The sequence below is a fragment of the Poromitra crassiceps genome (assembly GCF_964638095.1).
Source record: "Poromitra crassiceps genome assembly, chromosome: 9".
In the NCBI taxonomy this organism is placed as follows: domain Eukaryota; kingdom Metazoa; phylum Chordata; class Actinopteri; order Beryciformes; family Melamphaidae; genus Poromitra; species Poromitra crassiceps.
In genome coordinates, this window is record NC_139630.1 from 45,605,267 (window position 1) to 45,625,227 (window position 19,961).

General features: G+C 41.4%; 1 protein-coding gene across 1 annotated transcript; it reads left to right on the forward strand.

The window, feature by feature from the left end:
* The first annotated feature begins 3,257 nt into the window (after positions 1-3,257).
* Positions 3,258-8,499, forward strand: LOC310782622 (uncharacterized protein). The gene is made up of 10 exons (XM_083643306.1): positions 3,258-3,397; positions 3,731-3,769; positions 3,897-3,930; positions 4,036-4,062; positions 4,644-4,688; positions 4,781-4,810; positions 4,925-5,096; positions 6,042-6,154; positions 7,306-7,483; positions 8,151-8,499. The coding sequence occupies exons 2-10, from the start codon at positions 3,758-3,760 to the stop codon at positions 8,254-8,256; spliced, it is 717 nt and encodes a 238-aa protein (XP_083499432.1). The 5' UTR covers positions 3,258-3,397; positions 3,731-3,757; the 3' UTR covers positions 8,257-8,499.
* Positions 8,500-19,961: the final 11,462 nt, after the last annotated feature.

Consider the following 19,961-nt stretch of genomic DNA (forward strand, 5'->3'; position numbering starts at 1 on the left):
TCTGATAACAGCTCAGAATGAGAAAATGTAGCCTACATGCAGAGCCAGACTATCAACCGGGCCACTATCACAATCACCTGTGCACCGTCTCTATCGGCTCATTTGAAATTGAGCTGTCTGTCAGTGTGTCGTCACAAATCAGTGCGCAGGACACGCTTCTCTCTCATTCCTGGCGATAGGCAACATCAGTGAATGTGAAAACTCTTTGTGCTGAGGAAAAACAAATATTAACACTGAAATTCAGCTTTATTCCCAATAATAATGTCCAATAATAATCTTTCCTATTAGTGATATTAAAAACTAAATTCCAATAGCACAATATTGAAACAAATTCTAGTACATTTTAAAAGATACTAGATCACTTTGGTTCTTGTTTGACATAACGCTTTTAGAGACTAGAGCAAACATTTGTTTTGAGGGATACCCCAAAAATTGATAAGTTTATTTTTATATGCCCATGTCTGGGGAGGGGGGGGGGGCACATTAAAGAACTGCAAGTGTAAATCATTTAGTTTTGAACAGTATTCTGAATTACTAACTGGGTTGAATCATTTTTCAGCTACAATCCAACGACGGGATTCGCCTGCCGAAACACGGACCAGTCAAACCCAGGCCACATGTGCCGTGACTATAAAGTCCGGTTTGGATGCCCATGCAGTTATTAAGCCACCGGCGCCACAGCAACACTGAGGACAATGGAAGACGAGCTGATATGCAGATTCTCTTTCTGTCATTTTCTTCTCTTTATTGATTCTGATTAATTTATCCTGATGAATACTATAGTAAAAGATGTGATTGATAAACTAAAATTGAACTTTCCTGTTCTTTTTCTATGATTAAGTACAATGATATCATTGTGTTATATGACTGATGTATGAAACAACAGCGATTACAAGTACTAATAAACAGCAAATCTTGTTTTGTTATTAATTACTTTAGTGAACACCTTTTTGTGGTTACTGTTCTTATCTGTCCTTTTTTTTTCCAACAGCAGGGTTGCTGTTGCTTACAAAGTGCTGATAGTGTGCGGCTAATAGTAGGAAATGAAAAAGACAAATTTTTTATGCAGGCTTGAAGCAAACACGTACATTAAATAGTGATGTAATCTAGTATAAGCAGGGTGGAGCAGGGGGAGTTACGCATGCACACACACGTGAGTGCACAACATTGTTTAGAACTGAGAACTTCCCCAGTCAGAATCTTTTGTCTGCTGGCTGCTGGGTAGCAGGTGAGGGGGGAGTGCCTTGCTCATACATACAGTCGCTTTGTGTAAGAATGCCCACAATACGTCACTTCTTTTTCGGGTCATTGGGGAAAACGGCAGAAAGGAGGTGTTGTGACAGTCAGGTGGTTTCCCCCACGCTGACCGCGTACCCCCTAGCTATGGCGCGTCTATGATGAGACATCGCCTGGGAACTTTGAAAGTAGCTATCATATGGAAGCATTACTTCCAAAGTCCAATCCAATCCAAATGTATTTATAAAGCACATTTAAAAACGACACATTTGACGATTTGAGGATCAGCACCTCTAAATCTGAGGACATGCTCTCAGCAGGAAACCTGTGGATTGTCTACTCCAGGTAGGGAATGAGTTCTTACCCCAAGTGAAGGAGTTCAAGTATCTCAGGGTCTTGTTCTCGAGTGAGGGGACAATGGAGCGGGAAATGGGCTGGAGAATTGGAGCAGCGGGAGCGGTATTGCGTTCGCTTTACCGCACCGTTGTGACGAAAAGAGAGCTGAGCCAGAAGGCAAAGCTTTCAATCTACCAGTGGATCTTCGTTCCTATACCTTCCTCACCTATGGTCATGAAGGATGGGTCATGACCGAAAGAACAAGATAGCGCATACAAGTGGTCGAAATGGGTTTTCCCAGGAGGGATGGCTGGCATCTCCCTTAGGGACAAGGTGAGAAGCTCAGTCATCCATGAGGGACTCGGAGCAGAGCCGCTGCTCCTTCGCGTAGAAAGGAGCCAGCTGAGGTGGTTCGGGCATCTGGTAAGGAGGCCACCTGGGCGCTTTCCTAGGGAGGTGTTCCAGGCAGCTGGGAGGAGGCACACCAAGGGCTAGGTGGAGAGATCATGGCCCCTATCTTCCCACTGGCCTTAGGCGCTAAACTGGGCTTAAACGCAAAAAAACATGCTTTGCGCCTGCCTCGGGAAGATAGCATCATGTTTTTAGGCCCCGAAATGCGCTTTACGCCGAAGAGGCGTGGCGCAGTGGTTATAATGCTTAAGGCCGCGTGTAGCGCCGACACGAAAATATCGACTGCGCCGGTCCACGCCCACTAATATGGGTTGCCAGTGGGACGATAGAGCCCACATATCTCCACGCTGGCCTGGGAACGCCTCGGGATCCCCCACCTGGCTATTGTGGCCAGGGAAAGGGATGTTTGGGGTCCGCTGCTGGAACGACTACCCGACCTGATCCCGGATAAGCGGTTGAAGATGGATGGATGTACATTTGACCAAAGTGCTGTACAATCAAAATAGCAAAGAGAAAACTATACACACAATAAAATAAAAGGACCTGTCAGGCAGAATGACAATAAAATAGCAATAAAAGAAATGCAACTCTCATACTGTCTTGAACGCCAACGCCAAGGAGTAAAAATGTGTTTTGAGGTGAGATTTATTTTTGGGCAGTGTAGGGCCCAGCCTAACATGCAGAGGCAGCTCGTTCCGGAGTTTGGGGGCTGCAACTGCAAAGGTGCGATCTCCCTGAGATTAAGCCTTGCCTTTGGGACAGCCAGAAGCGACTGGTCAGCGGACCTGAGTGACCTTAATCAGACATACGGTTGTAAAAGGTCAGAAAGATAGATTGGAGCTAGCCCATTTATAGATTTATAAGAAAATAATAAAATCTTAATTCATCCTAAAAAATACAGGCAGCCACTAAGGGGGTAATGCGCTCCTGTTAAAAGGCATCGAGCTGCAGCATTCTGGACCAACAGCATGCGTGCGGCAAAATCTGGGCTGATCTTTATCTGGTGTCTGTTTCTTTAATCCACCCAAATCTACAGTTCTGCTTCACAACAGCTTTCCCATGCCCGGCTTAACCTTCTCTTTCAAAGAGCCACATGCTGCAATTGTTTGCCTGCAATAGAAATCGGGTGTGTGTCAAGACTTTGCACGACGTGTCAGTGCGTCATTTTATTTTGTTGAACAATATGGAGTTCTAGAATTGCAATGGGGCAATTGTTTTGCTTTGGGTGTGCACTGCAACACAGATCCACAAAAGACTGGATGCTTTAGGCCTACCTCTTTTCATTAAATGGACGTCTTCCAGATGCTGAAGTATTTAAGGTGAGACTGGTCTCCATTAGGACAGAGACAGGGCAGCAGTGCACTATCCTGCTCTACTGGGGGAAACAGCAGCACTCTGCACCTTCAACCTGCGGGTGAGTGTCTTGTGTTTTTGTCTACAAATGTCTCTTATTAACTTATTTTTAGTTATACTGTATGAATTTATATCTACTAGTCTATAATTGATATATTAATAAATTTATGAGGGATTTTCTGCATCAGGATTTCTTTGAAATATAAATTAACTTTAAAATTAGAAACTTTAAAGAGTATCTGACTAAATCAGTGAATTATGCTAAATATCCATCTTAATTAAGCAATTTTGTTTTCTTTCAGTTCATACAACACTTGAAAGCTGTTTTTTTAACACTGCACAAAATTCTACTGTGTTCTCATGTTTAATTTATTTTAATACATCCATCCCACAGGGTTAAAGTCCAACACAATCTGCAATCATGATCAAATTGGTACTGTATAACATTTTGTATTATTTTCAAATTGCTCAATATAAATGTGATATATGGCTGATGGTTGATATATACATTGATCTAACTATATACTTCTTATTATCCTGTGTTTCATTTTCTCCAATAGTTGAGTATTGCCATTATTGCAGGATTTCTGGCTGGTAAGTTAATCTCAATAGCTGCAATGATTAATATTTTCCTCTACATTCTATATACATTACACATTAGTGACCAAATTGTTCTTTTATTATTTTTTTGTTAACCAGAAAGCAACCAGCAGCTGAATGACACAGGTAAGCATGCAATGTACTGTAGTTTGGTAAAGCCACATTGCATATCTGATATATATTTGCAGTTGCACTTGTCACTTCAGATTACTACTTTGAATAATAATAATCATTCAAATGACTTCCCCTCCTTCTCCCTCATTTAAAAATCCAAAGCAACCAATCACGAGCATCTAGAATGTAACTAACCAATCACAACACAGGGTTTCAACACATTCTCACTCCCAACTCATGACAAAGTGACAACAAGGGTTCCTGAGCGATCTGCAGTATATGACGAATCAAACTCTGCACAGACATCATTCTGCACAGTGAAGCTCAAACATCCAACTGTAGGAACAAGAAGAAAAACTTTTTTTTTTTTTTACTTTAGGGGGTCTTTAACATTTCAAATGCATGGGTGTCCATTTCAAATCAGGGTTTCTATTAAAAGTACCTGAATAGTTTTTGAAGTTGCAAGGCTTTCCTGTGACAACAGGGCAGACATCCTTTATCATTCCTGTTGCTTGAGATAGCAGGTTCTTGCAAGGGGGTTATTGCAAAGATTCAACGTTGTTGCAAAAAAACTTTTTTTGTTTGTTAATCAGACACGCGAAAGAGGGGTCCAGTACGTCCAATTCTAATCAAACCAGGTCAGAGATTTCCTTCAATGGCACTTCTGAACAAACTAAAACATACAACAGCTCACTTTGTTTGAATACTGAAGTCTGATTTTTTTTTTCAGTAAAACCATGCTACTATCCAACCCATATCCGTAAGCAGCCTATGCCTTTTCTTTTACATTTATATACAGTATGTCAGACGATCAGCACTTTCTTCTACACTAAGCACCTTGTCTAAATTCCTCCTACCTGGATGACTGATGTAGAATGCTGGACCGACTGGTTTGACAGAGATGATCCCAGTGGAACTGGGGACTGGGAAACTCTTTCCAATCTCCGCAGTGAGAACCCAGGGAAGATCTGCAGTAACCCCGTTCAGATCGAAGTCACCACTACATCTGGGCTCAGTGTGGCTTCAACAGGGAATGTCATTTCTGTGTAAGTATTGTACCAAACAAAGTGCAGGATATGATGCTCTATTTATGTAAGATGTGTTTTTTAACGATTGAATGTGTTACTGTGTTACTACATGTATATTATACTGTATATGTGGTGTGGTGATGTTTTGTATATCCAGTGAGGCCAACAGTTTCCACTTTCTTTGTGTGTATAAATTCTATTATGTTGCTTCACCTGCCCCATATAACAGATTAGCATACCGGTAACAATGCAAATCTGTCCAGGTAGAGCTTAAACACCTTGTGAGTTTGACCAAAGGAAATACCATGTTTAGCAGGCTACCAATTCATCTGTTGTCTGTTTGTTATCAGGATTGTGCAAAAACTACTGGTCCGATTTTCATGAAACCTGGTGGAAGGTTGTAGCATGGGCCAAGGAAGAACCAATTACATTTTGGCACGGATCCGATCCAGTTCGGGTCAAGGAAGGGGGTGGGGCTATGGTAAAGGGGCCGTAGCTAAGGATAGGAAGGTCTTAGAGAGTTGGGGTTCGATGGCTAGAGGGATGTGGGTGGTGGGAGGGGGCGTGGTCAGGAAGGGTAGGGGCAAGGTAGAGAGTTGTTTGAGCGTGGGTACTAGAGTGTTTGAGGGGTGGGTACTAGAGTGTTTGAGGGGTGGGTACTAGGGAGAGTGGCTTCAGGATCAGGGTCCTCATCCGACTCACAAAATGTGCATATCATAGCAGACTGGAGTATTAGCCTTAGCGGAGGTTTTTAACTTGCTTGTAGTACCAGGGTGTGTGTGTTACTGCATGAGGCAGCTTGTCAGTCACAGAACAGTATGCTAAATAGACTTTCAAAATGCTTTAGCAAATGACTATGCAGGCTATGCAAACCATTTGACCCAGCTCTGATGGTTATCAACTGGACCCATCCTTTTAGTTTTTTTTCCAATACCTAAATTGTCACCTTGTTCCCTTTTTCAGATCTGACACAACCACAGGATTCGTCTGCAGAAACTCAGACCAGGGACGAGGACAACGCTGCAAAGATTTTCGTGTTCGTTTCAGCTGCCACCCGCCATTCTGCGGTGGAGGAGGTAACTATGAGTCCACTCTGAATCTGCACAGTTACGCTGTCAGTTTACAGGAGGCCTTCTATTTCATTGTTTGTGTGCACAACAGAGATGGGAACTTGGACTTGAGACTTGAGACTCATTAGCATTAAGGACATGTCTACCAATAATAAATAATGTCAACTAATCAATGCTGATACTGTATTCTAATATATAAGGAGTGAGGATAATACAGCAGAATTCCTTAGTTTTATCTATACAGTGTTCTAAGCAGACCACATAGCATGCAGCAGATTCAAAAAACACAGGATAATAAGATGTAAATATCCCTTGTGCAAGCACTTACTAGAGAGACTTTTGATGGTATCTGCAACACTGAAGTGGCTAATGATGGAATTTGACACAGAGGGGCAAGGGTTAAAAGAGTCATTGGAGTCATCAGGTGGTAACCCCCCTTCACCGGCGTTTCGACGACAAAACCACTACACCTCTAGAGGGCTCGTCGGCAACACCTGGCGTCCCAGGTGTGCCCTCCTCTGCTTTCAACCCTCCCCTCTGTGTCGTCTCCCACAGTTTATCAGCAGCACCGGGCAACAGCTTCCGTGCCAACTCCAACTCCTCCATGACAGTGGTATTGATGCACTGCAAACTTTGGTTTACATCAGATGATAGAATGCTCATCCCTAAGAGACTTGAGACTTTTTTTTTTCAAGATTTTTTTTCCAAGATTTTTTATCCCATTTTATCCCCCATTAGTGCTAATTTATATTTATCCTGGTTGCTGCTCCACCCTCTGCCGATCTGGGGAGAGCCGAAAACTGGCTCCATGCTTCCTCCGAGACACAGCGTCCCAGGTGGGAATCGAACCCAGGACCTTCGAGCTGTGAGGCGACAGCGCTTACCACTGCACCACTGTACCCCCAAGAGACTTGAGACTTGACTTGGACCTGTGTGATGAAAGACTTAAGAGACTTGACTTGGACTTGTGACCAAATACTTGAGATTTGACTTGGACTCGCGGCTCAAACACTTGAGCCTTCACTTGCACTTGCAAAAAATGACTTGTGTGCATCCCTGGTGCACAAGCATTCAATTTGAAGTGTGTTGGTTACGCTGTTTCTCCTTTGTTGCTCTCAGTGTGCTGGACCAAGTGGTTTGTTGTTTCTTGTTCTCAGTGTGCTGGACCAAGTGGTTTGACAGGGACAATCCCGGTGGAACAGGAGACTGGGAACATCTGACTTCCCTGAGGTCCGAAAACCCAGGAGCCATTTGCCCTTACCCTCTGATGATCGAGGCTGTTACCGCTGATGCTTCTATGACCCCAGCCATCAGTACAGGGGACACCTTCTATGCGTAAGTTGACTTGTAGTGAAATAGAATTTAAGTCGGCGTAGTATTTCTTATAGCCAAGGATCCCTCAATCAATCAATCAATATTTCTCAAGTTGGAAACCTGAGAATTTAGACTCTAATCTGTGATTTCATGAAGATATACTGTAGGCCAGTGGTTTTCAAAGTGGGGCAGGGGGCCACTGACTGGCGGGCTGACAGGGGCCACTAGGGGGGCCTCAGCAAATTAATGGAAATGCTTAAAAAGCATGGGGAAGGAAACCTTAATACTGCAGTATAATAAATAAAGAATACAATCTCTTTTTATTATATCTTATAATTATATTTAGTGTAGTGTTAACAAATATAATTGAATCCTTTCCGTCCACATAAAAATCATATTTGCCATGCCCATCTCTCTAATTGCCTACCAGTCATCATCACATTCATTGTCATTTCCCCCTGGTGTGGGTATAGTACAGTAATACAGTAGTCTGACTCTGGAACAATGTTTATAACAGAAAAGAAAAGATCTGAGATACAAATGTAATTATTAGATTATTACATTAATAAAAGTAAGGAAATATATTTTGAGCTCGTATTGAAGTGATTTTTTTTAAAGAACTGTAAGTGTAAATCATGTCGTTTTGAATTGCATGCTGGATTTCTAACTGGGTTGAATCATTTTTCAGCTACAATCCAACCACAGGATTCATCTGCCGCAACACGGACCAGGCAAACCCACGCCGCTGGTGCCGTGACTATAAAGTCAGGTTTGGATGCCCATGCAGTTATTAAGCCACCGGCTCCACAGCAACACTGAGGACAATGGAAGACGAGCTGATATGCAGATTCTCTTTCTGTGTTCTTCTTTTTATTAATTTCTCCTGATGAATACTATAGTAAAAGGTGTGATTAATAAATGAAATTGATCTTACTTTTCTTTTCCTATGATTAAGTACCTTGAAAGCATTGTGTGATATGACTGATGTCTGAAGCAACTGCGATTAAGAGTATGAATAAACAGCAAATCCTACAGTATGTTGTTGTTTTCATCAACTCCCACTCAAAACAACTCCAACCAAACTTTATTCAGAAGTTACCACATTATTATTCAAATGGTAACACTTTATAATAACGTTCAGTAGTAAGTCATTTATAAGCTATTAATTAATGATGAACTAATCATTTACAAAACATGAATATACATTTGTAGATGATTACATGTGATGTTATGTAAACATCACAAATGTGTAAGTCATCTATAAACGTTTAGTAAATCATGAAATGATCATACATAAATCATTAGTAAATTATTAATAAGTGATTAGTCAATATATTATGGATCACTTGTAAGTCATTCAAAGTCTTTTTTTATTCCAACAATGTCTCTTTGTTAATCGTGAACAAAGGATGAGCAAATCATTAGTAAATGATGTATAAGCTAGTCGATAGATTATGAATTACTTGTATAGTATCTATTTCGTCACTATACACATAAATCATGAACAAATGATGAACAAATCATTACTATATGATCTGTATATAATTTGTTGATGTATCATTAATTACGTGTAAGGTAGCCTGTTAAAAGCCTCAAAACAATTATGATCAGTGTTAAAGTACCAGCTATGACCTGTTAGTGAAGCTCCTCCCCAGGCCAACAGAAGTAGTCAGCGCTTAGAAGCACTGCAGCACAAACTACAGTCTTCCTCAACTGTAATAAATGATGTGTAAATCATTTACAAATCACTTATGAGGCTTTCTGTATCCCCTGATCTAAAGTGTAAACAATTCATCACACATAAATGTGTTTCAATCATGAGAGACCAGTGGGTAAAATTTGACAAGGAAGCTTTATTCACAAATAGCATGGCAACTAATTTTGGCGTAATGACTCTGTGGTAAGATGACCCTCTTCTTGTGGTGAGAGATGAGGGCATCTGCTCAGTCTAGGATAGAGAATCCCCCCCCCCCCCCAAATAGGGAATTCTTCAGGAGTCAAAACGTTGGTGGTGGACTGGGGAGGTGGGCGGGGCAAAACACAGCTCTAGAGGAGACGATCAGCCCAGGTACAGCTCTCTCTCAGGCCGGTTGGTTTGGTTCCAGGCTTAAAACTCTTTAAATAAGGAATTAAAAAAAAAAAAATCTGAAACGTGATTGAGAAAAATGAATGGGGAAATACCGGAACCCGAGGTGACGTCAAAATGTCACGTGACTGTTGAGCTTTATTCTCTGCTCTGAAACTGTGGAGGCGTGTCTGCTGAAGTGCTCTCTCCCCCTCCCCTCCCGCCACAGTGCTGCACTACTTGATAGATTGTGACGTTTTTTTGTGTTTTTTTTGCAGGGTAGAGGCACTTCAGCCTGATTTGTCCACATAGCTTATTGTGTAATAAGTCTGGAGCATAGACACATCCACTTTAAGACCTGAGAACTTGCCCAATCAGAATCCTTTGTCCTGCTGGCTGCAGGGATGTATTACCGAACGGGTCTACCGGGCCCAGGCCCAGGGGCCCAAGAGTTCAGGGGGCCCATAACCCAGAGCCTCTTCGCAGGGCCACCATGTGTCTTGTCCAGGAAGAAATGATCCCTTAGTGCCCCAACCCTTTATTTTAGGCAAAATGTTCCATAAGTTTACAAACACTTAGAGGGATATTGTGCTTTGGCTTTAATTGAGTTTACCTGTGCTGTAAATCCTGTGTTATTGAGACAGAGTCCAAAATTAGCACCAGCCACCAGCCAAATGCTGGTAAAATATGCAAGTGGCTGGTAGATTTGCTTCACTCACCATCCAAAAAACAAAACAATGGTAATCTATTGAGTGGCTAGTCAAATTTGAACATTCAATAGCCAATTGGCTGGTGGACAAAAAAGTTAATTTTGGAGGATGTATTGAGATACAGGTGAATGTATTGCTATTGTGTGCTGTTGGCTTTGAGTTCTGTGCTGTAAATCCTGCTGAGAGTCAATTTCTGGCCTTAATTCTGTGTATGTGCGCTGTGAGGAGGGGCCCTTTATGTGTGCAGGCCCAGGGACCCATCATGTCATAATCCGCCTCTGGCTGGCTGCTGGGTAGCAGGTGAGGGTGTGTGCCTTGCTCATGGGAATTTTGATGGTAAAAGAGCTTGAATGCTGCAATTGTTTGCCTGCAATTATGATAATATGGAAATTGGGTGTGTTTTGAGACTTTTCACGAAGGTGTCACTGTTTAATACAAAAGCAGGGGATTTAGTTGATCGTAATTACAGAGGAAATGTAAGACTGGACATTTAATCTTATCTCTGCTAATCATTTTCCAATTGGGAATTAATATACTATTATTTTGTTGAACAATATCCCTGGTGGAATATCCCCATCTTTGAATGGGGGAATTGTTTTGCTTTGGGTGTGTACTGCAACACCGATTCCCGAAAGACGGGATGCTTTACCTCTTTTCAGTAAATAGATGGAAGACTTCCAGATGGTGAAGTATTTAAGGTGAGACTGGTCTCCATTAGGACAGAGAGAGGGCAGCAGTGCACTATCCTGCGCTAATGGGGGAAACAGCCGCACTCTGTACCTTTAACCTGCGGGTGAGTGTTTTTGTCTACAAATGTCTCTTGTCAACTTATTTTTAGTTACATGAATTCATGAATTTATATCTACTAGTCTATAACTGATGAATTAGATACATGAACGAGGGATGTTCTGCATCACGATTTGATATCTTTGAAATGTAACCTGTAACTTTAAAATATAGAAACTTTAAAGTGTGAGTAAATCTGTGGATTATGGTAAATATCCATCTTAATTACGCAATTTTGTGTTCTTTCACTTCATTCAACTCTTGAAAGCTTTTTAACATTGCACAAAATTCTACTGTGTTCTCACATTGAATTTATTTAAATACATCCATCCTACAGGGTTAAAGTCCAAGATAATCTGCAATAATGATCAAATTGGTACTGTATAACATTTTATATTACTTTCAAATTGCTCAATATAAATGTGCTATATTAGCTATTTGATGATAGATATACATTAATCTAATGTTATACTCCTTATCCTGTTTTCATTTTCTCCAATAGTTGAGTATTGCCATTATTGCAGGATTGCTTGCTGGTAGGTTCATCTCAAAAGCTGATCATACATGTAGTTATTATTTCCTCTACATTCTATCGTAAATATACACTAGTGATCAAATTGTTCTTTTACTGTATTAATGTTTTGTTCACCAGAAAGCGACCAGCAGCCCCCCTTCAGGAATAAAGGTAAGGCCACTGTAGTTGTACCGTAGTTTGGTAAAGCCACATAACGTGGATTTGCAGTCGCAGAAAAATCTTGTAACTCCAGATTTTCATGTGGTCAAGCAGAGCATGTTTCCTGACAATATATGGCCCATCAAACCCATTCAAAATGTAAATGAGAGCTCGCTCTCAAGAGCCCTCCCTGTATAAATAAAGGTAAAATAAAAAAATCAATGTTAACATTTCAACTGCATGGAATAGTCGCCTGAATACTGTAGTTTCCTTTTTAAAGTTGCAAGACGTTCCTGTGACCGCGCAGACATCATTTCTCATTCCTGTTGCTTGAGATATCAGGTTCTTCAAGGAGTTATTGGAAAGACTCAATAACATTGTTGCAAAAATGTGTTTTTCATTTGTGACACAGGCAAACGAAAGATGTTTCCGATGCCCAACCGCTCAATCAAACCAGGTCAGAGATTTCCCTCAACGACACTTTTAAGCAAACTAAAAGATACAGCAGCTCACTGAAGTCTCATATCCATTGTTTCTTTCCCCCCCAGTAAAGTTATCATGCTACTATCCCACCCACATCCGTAAGCAGCCTAGCCTTTATTTTACATTTATGCATGTCAGACGTTCTTCTACACTACTGTAAGCACCTTTGTCTAAATTCCTCCTACCTGGATGACTGGTGTAGAATGCTGGACTGATTGGTTTGACAGAGATGACCCCAGTGGAACTGGAGACTGGGAAACTCTTTCCAAACTTCGCAGTGAGAACCCAGGGAAGATCTGCAGTAATCCAGTTCAGCTCGAAGTCAGCACTACAACTGGGCTCAGTGTGGCTTCAACAGGGAATGTAATTTATGCGTAAGTATTGTACCAAACAAAGTGCAGGATAAGATGATCTATTTATGTATGCTGTGTTTTATATTTTTATTAAATGTGTAACTTATTTACTGTATTACTAGTGCAGTGCCCATTCCCCTTCTCCCCATTCACACATCATGCTCTCTCACTACCCACCCCCATCCTCCCCCTGCTTGCTTGGTCGAATTGCATGAAATTGGACACTGCACTTTCTCAGGTGTCCAGCAACGCACCCACTAATTTTGAAGTCAATCGGATGAACGGTTCTCGAGATACACGAAAGCCATGTTCTGATTGGTCGCATTACACGAAATTCGACACTGCACTTTCTCGGGGCGCCAGCAACGCACCCACCAAGTTTGACGTCGATCGGAGGAATGGTTCTTGAGATACATGAAAGCCATTTTCTCATCGGTCGAACTGCACAAAATTCGACACTGCACTTTCTTGGGTCCCCAGCAGTACGCCCACGAAGTTTGAAGTCGATTGGATGAATGGTTTTTGAGATACATGAAAGCCATGTTCTGATTGGTCAAATTACAGGAAATTCGGCACTGCACTCTGTCCCACTTTCTTGGGTCCCCAGCAGTACACCCACCAAGTTTGAAGTCGATTGGATGAATGGTTTTTGAGATACAAGAAAGCCATGTTCTGATTGGTCAAATTACAGGAAATTCGGCACTGCACTCCTATCGGGTTCCCAGCAGCGCACTGCCCAAGTTTGGACGGATGAACGGTTCTCCTGATAAACTGCTTTGTGTGTTGCATGTTGTTGTTGTGTGTTGAGTTTGAAGTCAATTGGATCAACAGTTCTCGAGATAAACCACTTTTTGTGTTGCCAGTAGGTGGCAGTATGACTATGCACATGTCCGAATTGCACGGAATTCGGCACCGCACTCCCCGACTTTGAAGTTGATATGTGTTGTGGTGACGTTTTGCCCAGTGAGGCCAACAGTTTCCACTTTGTTCTACTATATTATATTTGCTCCACCTGCGCTATGTAGGCCTACTAAATTAGATAACAAACAATGCAAGTGTGACCAGGATTTTAAGCCCCTTGTAAGTTTCATGAAAGGAAATACCATGCACATTTATTAAGAAAATAGTCATGTCTGCTGAGTGAGACACATTTGCTAAATAATAACAACATACCACTGCACAGGTGCAAAGCTGTTTTACCGCAGATCATGTGTGGGGGGCTTTATAGGGTGCTTTCTCACTGGGGACCCGGGAGCGGAACCAGAACCGGGGTACTCGGGCACGGAACCAGAACCGGGGTACTCGGGCACGGAACCAGAACCGGGGTACTCGGGCACGGAACGGGATGAAAGCAATTGTTCCCATTGAGAAAGCACCCTTTGTATTTTTATTCTCTTTGTAGTACCAGGTGTGTATGTGTGTGTGCTTGACTGCATCAGGCAGGCAAGTTGTCAGTCACAGAACAGTGTGACAGTGCTAAATACTTTCAATTTCTTTATCAAATTTACTGTGATTGTCAAAACTTTCAGGCATTTGTTGTGTTGTATGCCACACCCATCTACTGTAGCACCTGAGTAGGCTAACGCAAATTATGTAATGAATTAGCATGCTATTTGACCCAGCTCTGGTGGGTAAATTGTCACCTTGTTCCCTTTTCCAGAGCTGACACAACCACAGGATTCGTCTGCAAAAACTCAGAGCAAACGACGACACCCTGTTATGATTATCGTGTTCGTTTCAGCTGCCACCCGCCATTCTGCGGTGGAGGAGGTAACTACGAGTCCACCCCGAATCTGCACACTGTTAAGTCCCAATTATGCTCCATTTACATACGGAAATAAACAGGTCAGTTTCAAACAATATCACCGTTACTACCCACAAACCTGTACTGCCATGCGTCTTTCACGTTGGCATCCACTAGTGGGCAGTAGAGTCAAATGTGTGAGTGTGTGTGTGTGTGTGTGTGTGTGTGTGGTACTGCTAAGTAAGGTGGTTTGACAGGTGGTTTTGTTGCTCTCAGTGTGCTGGACCAGGTGGTTTGACAGGGACGATCCCAGTGGAACAGGAGACTGGGAACATCTGACCTCCCTGAAGGCCGAGAACCCAGGAGCCATTTGCCCTTACCCTCTGAGGATCGAGGCTGTTACCGCTGACGCTTCTATGACTCCAGCCATCAGTACAGGGGACACCTTCAATGCGTAAGTTGACTTGTAGTGAAATAGTGCTGAATTTAAGTTAACATGTGGTAGTTTTTTTAATAGCCAAGGATCCCTTTTACATGCGGACCCAGAATATCAACCGGGCCACTGTCACAATCGCATCTCTACCACCGTCTCTATCAGCTCATTAATAACACTGTAATTCAGCTTTATTCCCAATAATGTCTGATTTCATCCTTTCCTATTGGTGATATTGAAGAGATTGATTGCAAAATGAGATACTCATCATTTGATAAGAAGTGGCATCTGCTCTAGCAAATGATTGATAGCACAAACTTGAAACAAATTTTAGTAGCCTACATTGTAAAGGATAACAGGTAATTTCTGTTCTTGTTTGACACAATCATTTTACAGATGAGACCATCTCTATTTTAAGTGAAGATTTGTTTTGAGGTATACATATCTAAAAATAGATGCATATATTTTTTCAATATGCTGTAGCCTATATCTGAAAAAACATTAAAGCACTGTAAGTGTAAATCATGTAGTTTTGAATGCTGAATCACTAATTGGGTTCAATCATTTTTCAGCTACAATCCAACTACGGGATTCATCTGCCGCAACACGGATCAGGAAAACCCACGCCGCATGTGCCGTGACTATAAAGTTAGGTTTGGATGCCCATGCAGTGATATATTCCCACAATCTTCAGCCTCTGGTAGTCTCCTAGCCACTTACGTCACGCAAGGGATAACCAACCACTGACTCAAAACTTCAACCAATCCAGTGATACCCAGTGTTGAGGAAGCTACATAGCTTTCTAAGCTACCAATTACTTCATGCTAGAAGTAGTTGTACCACAGCATACCCTTGGGAGAAATGTAGTTTGGTCAACTAAAGTTACTTCGACAAAGTAGTTCAAACTACTTTGTAAAAAACAAAAACAAAATCGAATTCACAATTTACATGTAATATGAAATAACAAAATCTAATAGCCTACAAGAAAAAGTCACATGCCAGCAAAAAATGCCTCTATTGAGTTTTGTTTGTTTGTTTGGTGTTGGTGTTGTTGTTGTTGTTGTTGTTTTTTAAGCTTGAAACTTGAAGACTAATTACAAATTCAGATTCAAAAACATTAGAAACTATATCCAGCTTCCTGGAATCTGAGACCTAAACCTGTCCTAAACAAACAATCTGGCTTTTCACAAGGACAAAATTTAAAGGAATGTTATATTTTTGTTGTAAACAAATCTGGGGTTTGTATTATCTGAGTACAACTAAAACAGTAAAGAGATTTGTTTACCTTGTACCGTTTTTGACTGACTTGAGCACGTCTTAAAATGATTCTTATTATTCTATGATACTGAACGTTTTATTTACAATTTTACTGTTGAGTCAGAAGTTCTATCTCAACAACTGAATCTTAACTAAAACAGAAGATTGTTGTCCACCCCAGTTGTTACCGTGGCATGGTGAGGAGAGTGGTGCTAAGCTCATGCCAAATCCATCCTTCCTGACCATTCTTCTGGGCACCTTCTTTTCATGGTTGTCATCTGTGCATTGGCTCACTATGTTAAGGGGAATATATAACGTAGGTTATGCAATTATAACCAAAGTTATAGGGTTTTTGGGCCTGCCACTCCTCTCCCGTGTCAGTGAGCTGAATATACCGGATATGAGAGGGCAGGGGCATTGTCTGTGGTTATATTAGATGGACAGGTATCACCGGATTGGTTGAAGTGCATTTTATTTATTTTATTTTTTATTTATTGTATTAGTTTATTTAACAGGGACAGAGCATATTAATAAGCATTTACAATAAATTGAAATAAACATGGCAGATTATAACCAGAGGCTAATTTACATCTCTAGTCCCTGGGGCAGGTTGATGTTACTAAAATATAGAATAAACATGCAAGACATGCATGTAAGTCAGTGGTTGGTTATCCCTTGCGTGACTTAAGTGGCTACGCACCTACCAGAGGGCTCTGATGGTGGTCATATAACTTTGGTTATAATGACATAACTTACGTTATTAAGCCACCAAGCTCCACACCAACACTGAGAACAATGGAAGACAAGCTGATATGCAGATTCTCTATGTCATTTTCTTCTCTTTATTGATTCAGATTAATTTATGAATACTATAGTAAAAGATTTGATAAATCACTCCTATCTCTGGCACACATCATATTTCTTTATATGCTGATGATGTACTTCTATATGTTGATGACAATTTATTCCCCACATTTTAACCATCTTTGAGACTTTCAGTGCCATTTCAGGATACAGAATTAATTGGATTAAGTCTTCTCTCTTGCCCTTAAATGAGGCCATAGGAATTTGGTTGTGCCCCCTCAGATTCTGGTGGTTCCTCATTTTAATTATTTGGGCATCGAGATTGTTGACTGCTGCTAAAACCAACTTTCAGAATTTCTTTAGTAACATCACACAGGACTTGGATAGATGACTTGCAATACCAAATTCCCTTAGGGCACAAGTCTTTATATCTATGGCTAAAATGAATGTGCTCCCCCAAGTTAGTTTTGTAAGGTCTATGCCACCACCACCCAAGCTTTACTGGAACAAATTACAATCTGCAGTCACCAAATTTATTTGGAGAGGTAAACGCCCTCACCTTAAATTGATTACATTGCAATGTGAGAGGCAGCATGGTGGTCTTTCCCTCCCTAATTTTAGACTTTATTACTGGGCATTTACGTTAAACCCGCTGGTAACTTGGTTTAACTCCACGGCTGCAGTGTCTTGGCATATGTTAGAAGAGGGATTGACGTACCCCCTCACATTGAAGGTGTTCTCCCATGTTCCATCGGCTCAAAGAACTTTTGGTTCAATAATTGCTCAATTAATGTGTGTTTTGCGAATATTTCTAATCAGAGGACCATTAAATTTCGTCAGTGGTCTGATAGATGTATGCATTCATTGGGTAATATTTTTGGAGGATGGTCTTCGTTCATTTGATGAGTTTGTGATTCAGTTTAATTTGCCACACTCGTCCCGTGGAAAGAGGCACTGCATAGGCCCCCGATGCTTAAGCTTCTGGATAATGTGGGTACAAGGGGCTTAGTTTCAACATTATATGAGCACTTTTTGGGAAGGACTTACCTTCCATTGTCTCTGGGATCAGTTTGGAGATGGGACATTCCAGATTCTGATCCAGATTTTGATTGGGATAGGATCAGAAATTGCCTGATTGCACCCTGTGTTCATTAAGGGGTGTGAGAACATGGCATTTTGGAAGATGGTCGCTTCAAAACTCTCTACGCTGCTCTCTGAATGACCCCTCTCTCAAACTAAAAAACGTGCTTTGCTTGCTGGCCTGACTGCAACAAAAAAAGAAGAAAAAAAGATTGCCACACGATGGAAGGCACCACTTCACTTAAGCAATTAATTAATAATTAATTTTTGGATATTGTTTATCTAGAACTCTCTACAGCCCGTATTCATGGTCATATCAATTCATGGATGTCTATCTCTGTTGTGTTAAAAAAAAGTGTGTTTCCTACTTTAACTTTAGTGCTGTCCCTTGGTCTCTGGGAGGGTTGGGTGGGGTAATGTGTGGCCGTTTTGAAATGTTTTATTTTGAAGCCTTTGTCGGCTGGTGCCAATATCATCATGCATCCCTATTTTGTATACTTGACATATCACTCCCTATTATACATAATGTGAACTTTGCATTAGCTCTGCCTCTGCACAGCATCTGCACAAACAAAAAGAATATATAGGTTTCTTTATGCACACATGTTGTCATGCTCCAATGTGCTTGTATGGATGGAGTTTGCGTGGTGGCTGTGAGGGACGCTGGATGGTGCTTTGTTCTGTCTTTTTTTTTTTTTTTTTTTTTTTTGGTTGTTTGTTTTTTGTGCTCGAAGAGAAAATGAATAAATATTTGATAACAAAAAAGATGTGATTAATAACTGAATTTGATCTTTATTTTCTTTTTATATGATTAAGTAGGCTACCTTGAAAGCATTGTGTTATATGACGCATGTATGAAACAGCGATTAAGAGTACTAATAAACAGCAAATCCCGTTGTTGTTTTTTCCATTAACTCCCACTCAACTCCAACCAACTTTTATTCAGAACCACATTATTCAAATAAAGTCTGACTTCCTGCAAGCTTACAGACAGATAAGGTTATATTGTGTAATGCAGAGATGCATGTGTTCCACCACATAGTGGAGGTTGGTGTTATGTAGGCTTACTGACAGCAGGGGGAGCTGGATTGCAGTGCCATTCAATAGTAAATTGAGAATGTGGGAACAAGACTAGTTGAAACCTAGTAGCCCATATGGCTGGATCGTGTGTGATGATATGTTAGGAAATAGGGGCCGTATAGGGATAGGATTCACAATGCTGCCTAAAGCTGAATGGCCACACCACTGCACCATGGGCTTTGTGCTTGTTAGATACAATCCAACTGAGGGGATGAGACCTGCCATAATTACAAAGTGAGGTTTGGATGCCCATGTAAACCTCAGTGACAACATCAGCACCAGAACAGCAGAGTTCCATGTGTGCTCCTGCCCAGAGAGGATGAACAGCAGAGTTCCATGTGTGCTCCTGCCCAGAGAGGATGAACAGCAGAGTTCCATGTGTGCTCCTACCCAGAGAGGATGAACTGACCACTGCACCTCTGCAACCTCTTGGAAGCTGCTGGCCCGAGACTGAATCACAGCAGAAACGTTTAGACTATTTGTGCCATTACTCTCTCTTCTCTCCTTCTCTCCCTCTATCCCCCCTGTTCTCTCCCTTCTCTCGCTCTGCCTTCTCTCTATCCTCTCTTTCCTTTCTCCCCCCATTCTCTCTCTCTCTCCCCCCCTATTCGCTCCCCCCATTCTCTCCCCCTCCCCACAAAAACAACATGGTGCTCCATGGGAGCTGAGAACAGTCTTTCCCTTTTGTGTCACGGTTAACATTTTTACTCCAGTTTCAACTCAAGCTTAAATGCAGGGCTGAACTGATTGTTGTAATAATAAAGGGGGAAAAACAAGTGAATACAAGTATCTCCATCAAAATGTTTGTTTTTTTGTTTTGCTGTGGCGTTGTTGTTGCTGTCTGACAGAATAAAACCAACCAGCCCATTGTTGCCACTTTTTCAAGTTCTCAGGACAAAACAAGAGAGGAATTCTATTTTCACACCTAGTGAACACACCGTTCTGTGGTTAATGTTCTTATTTGTCCTCTTTTCAGCAGCAGGGTTGTCCTTGCTTACAAAGTGCTGTTACTGCTAAGTAGGAGTAGGAAA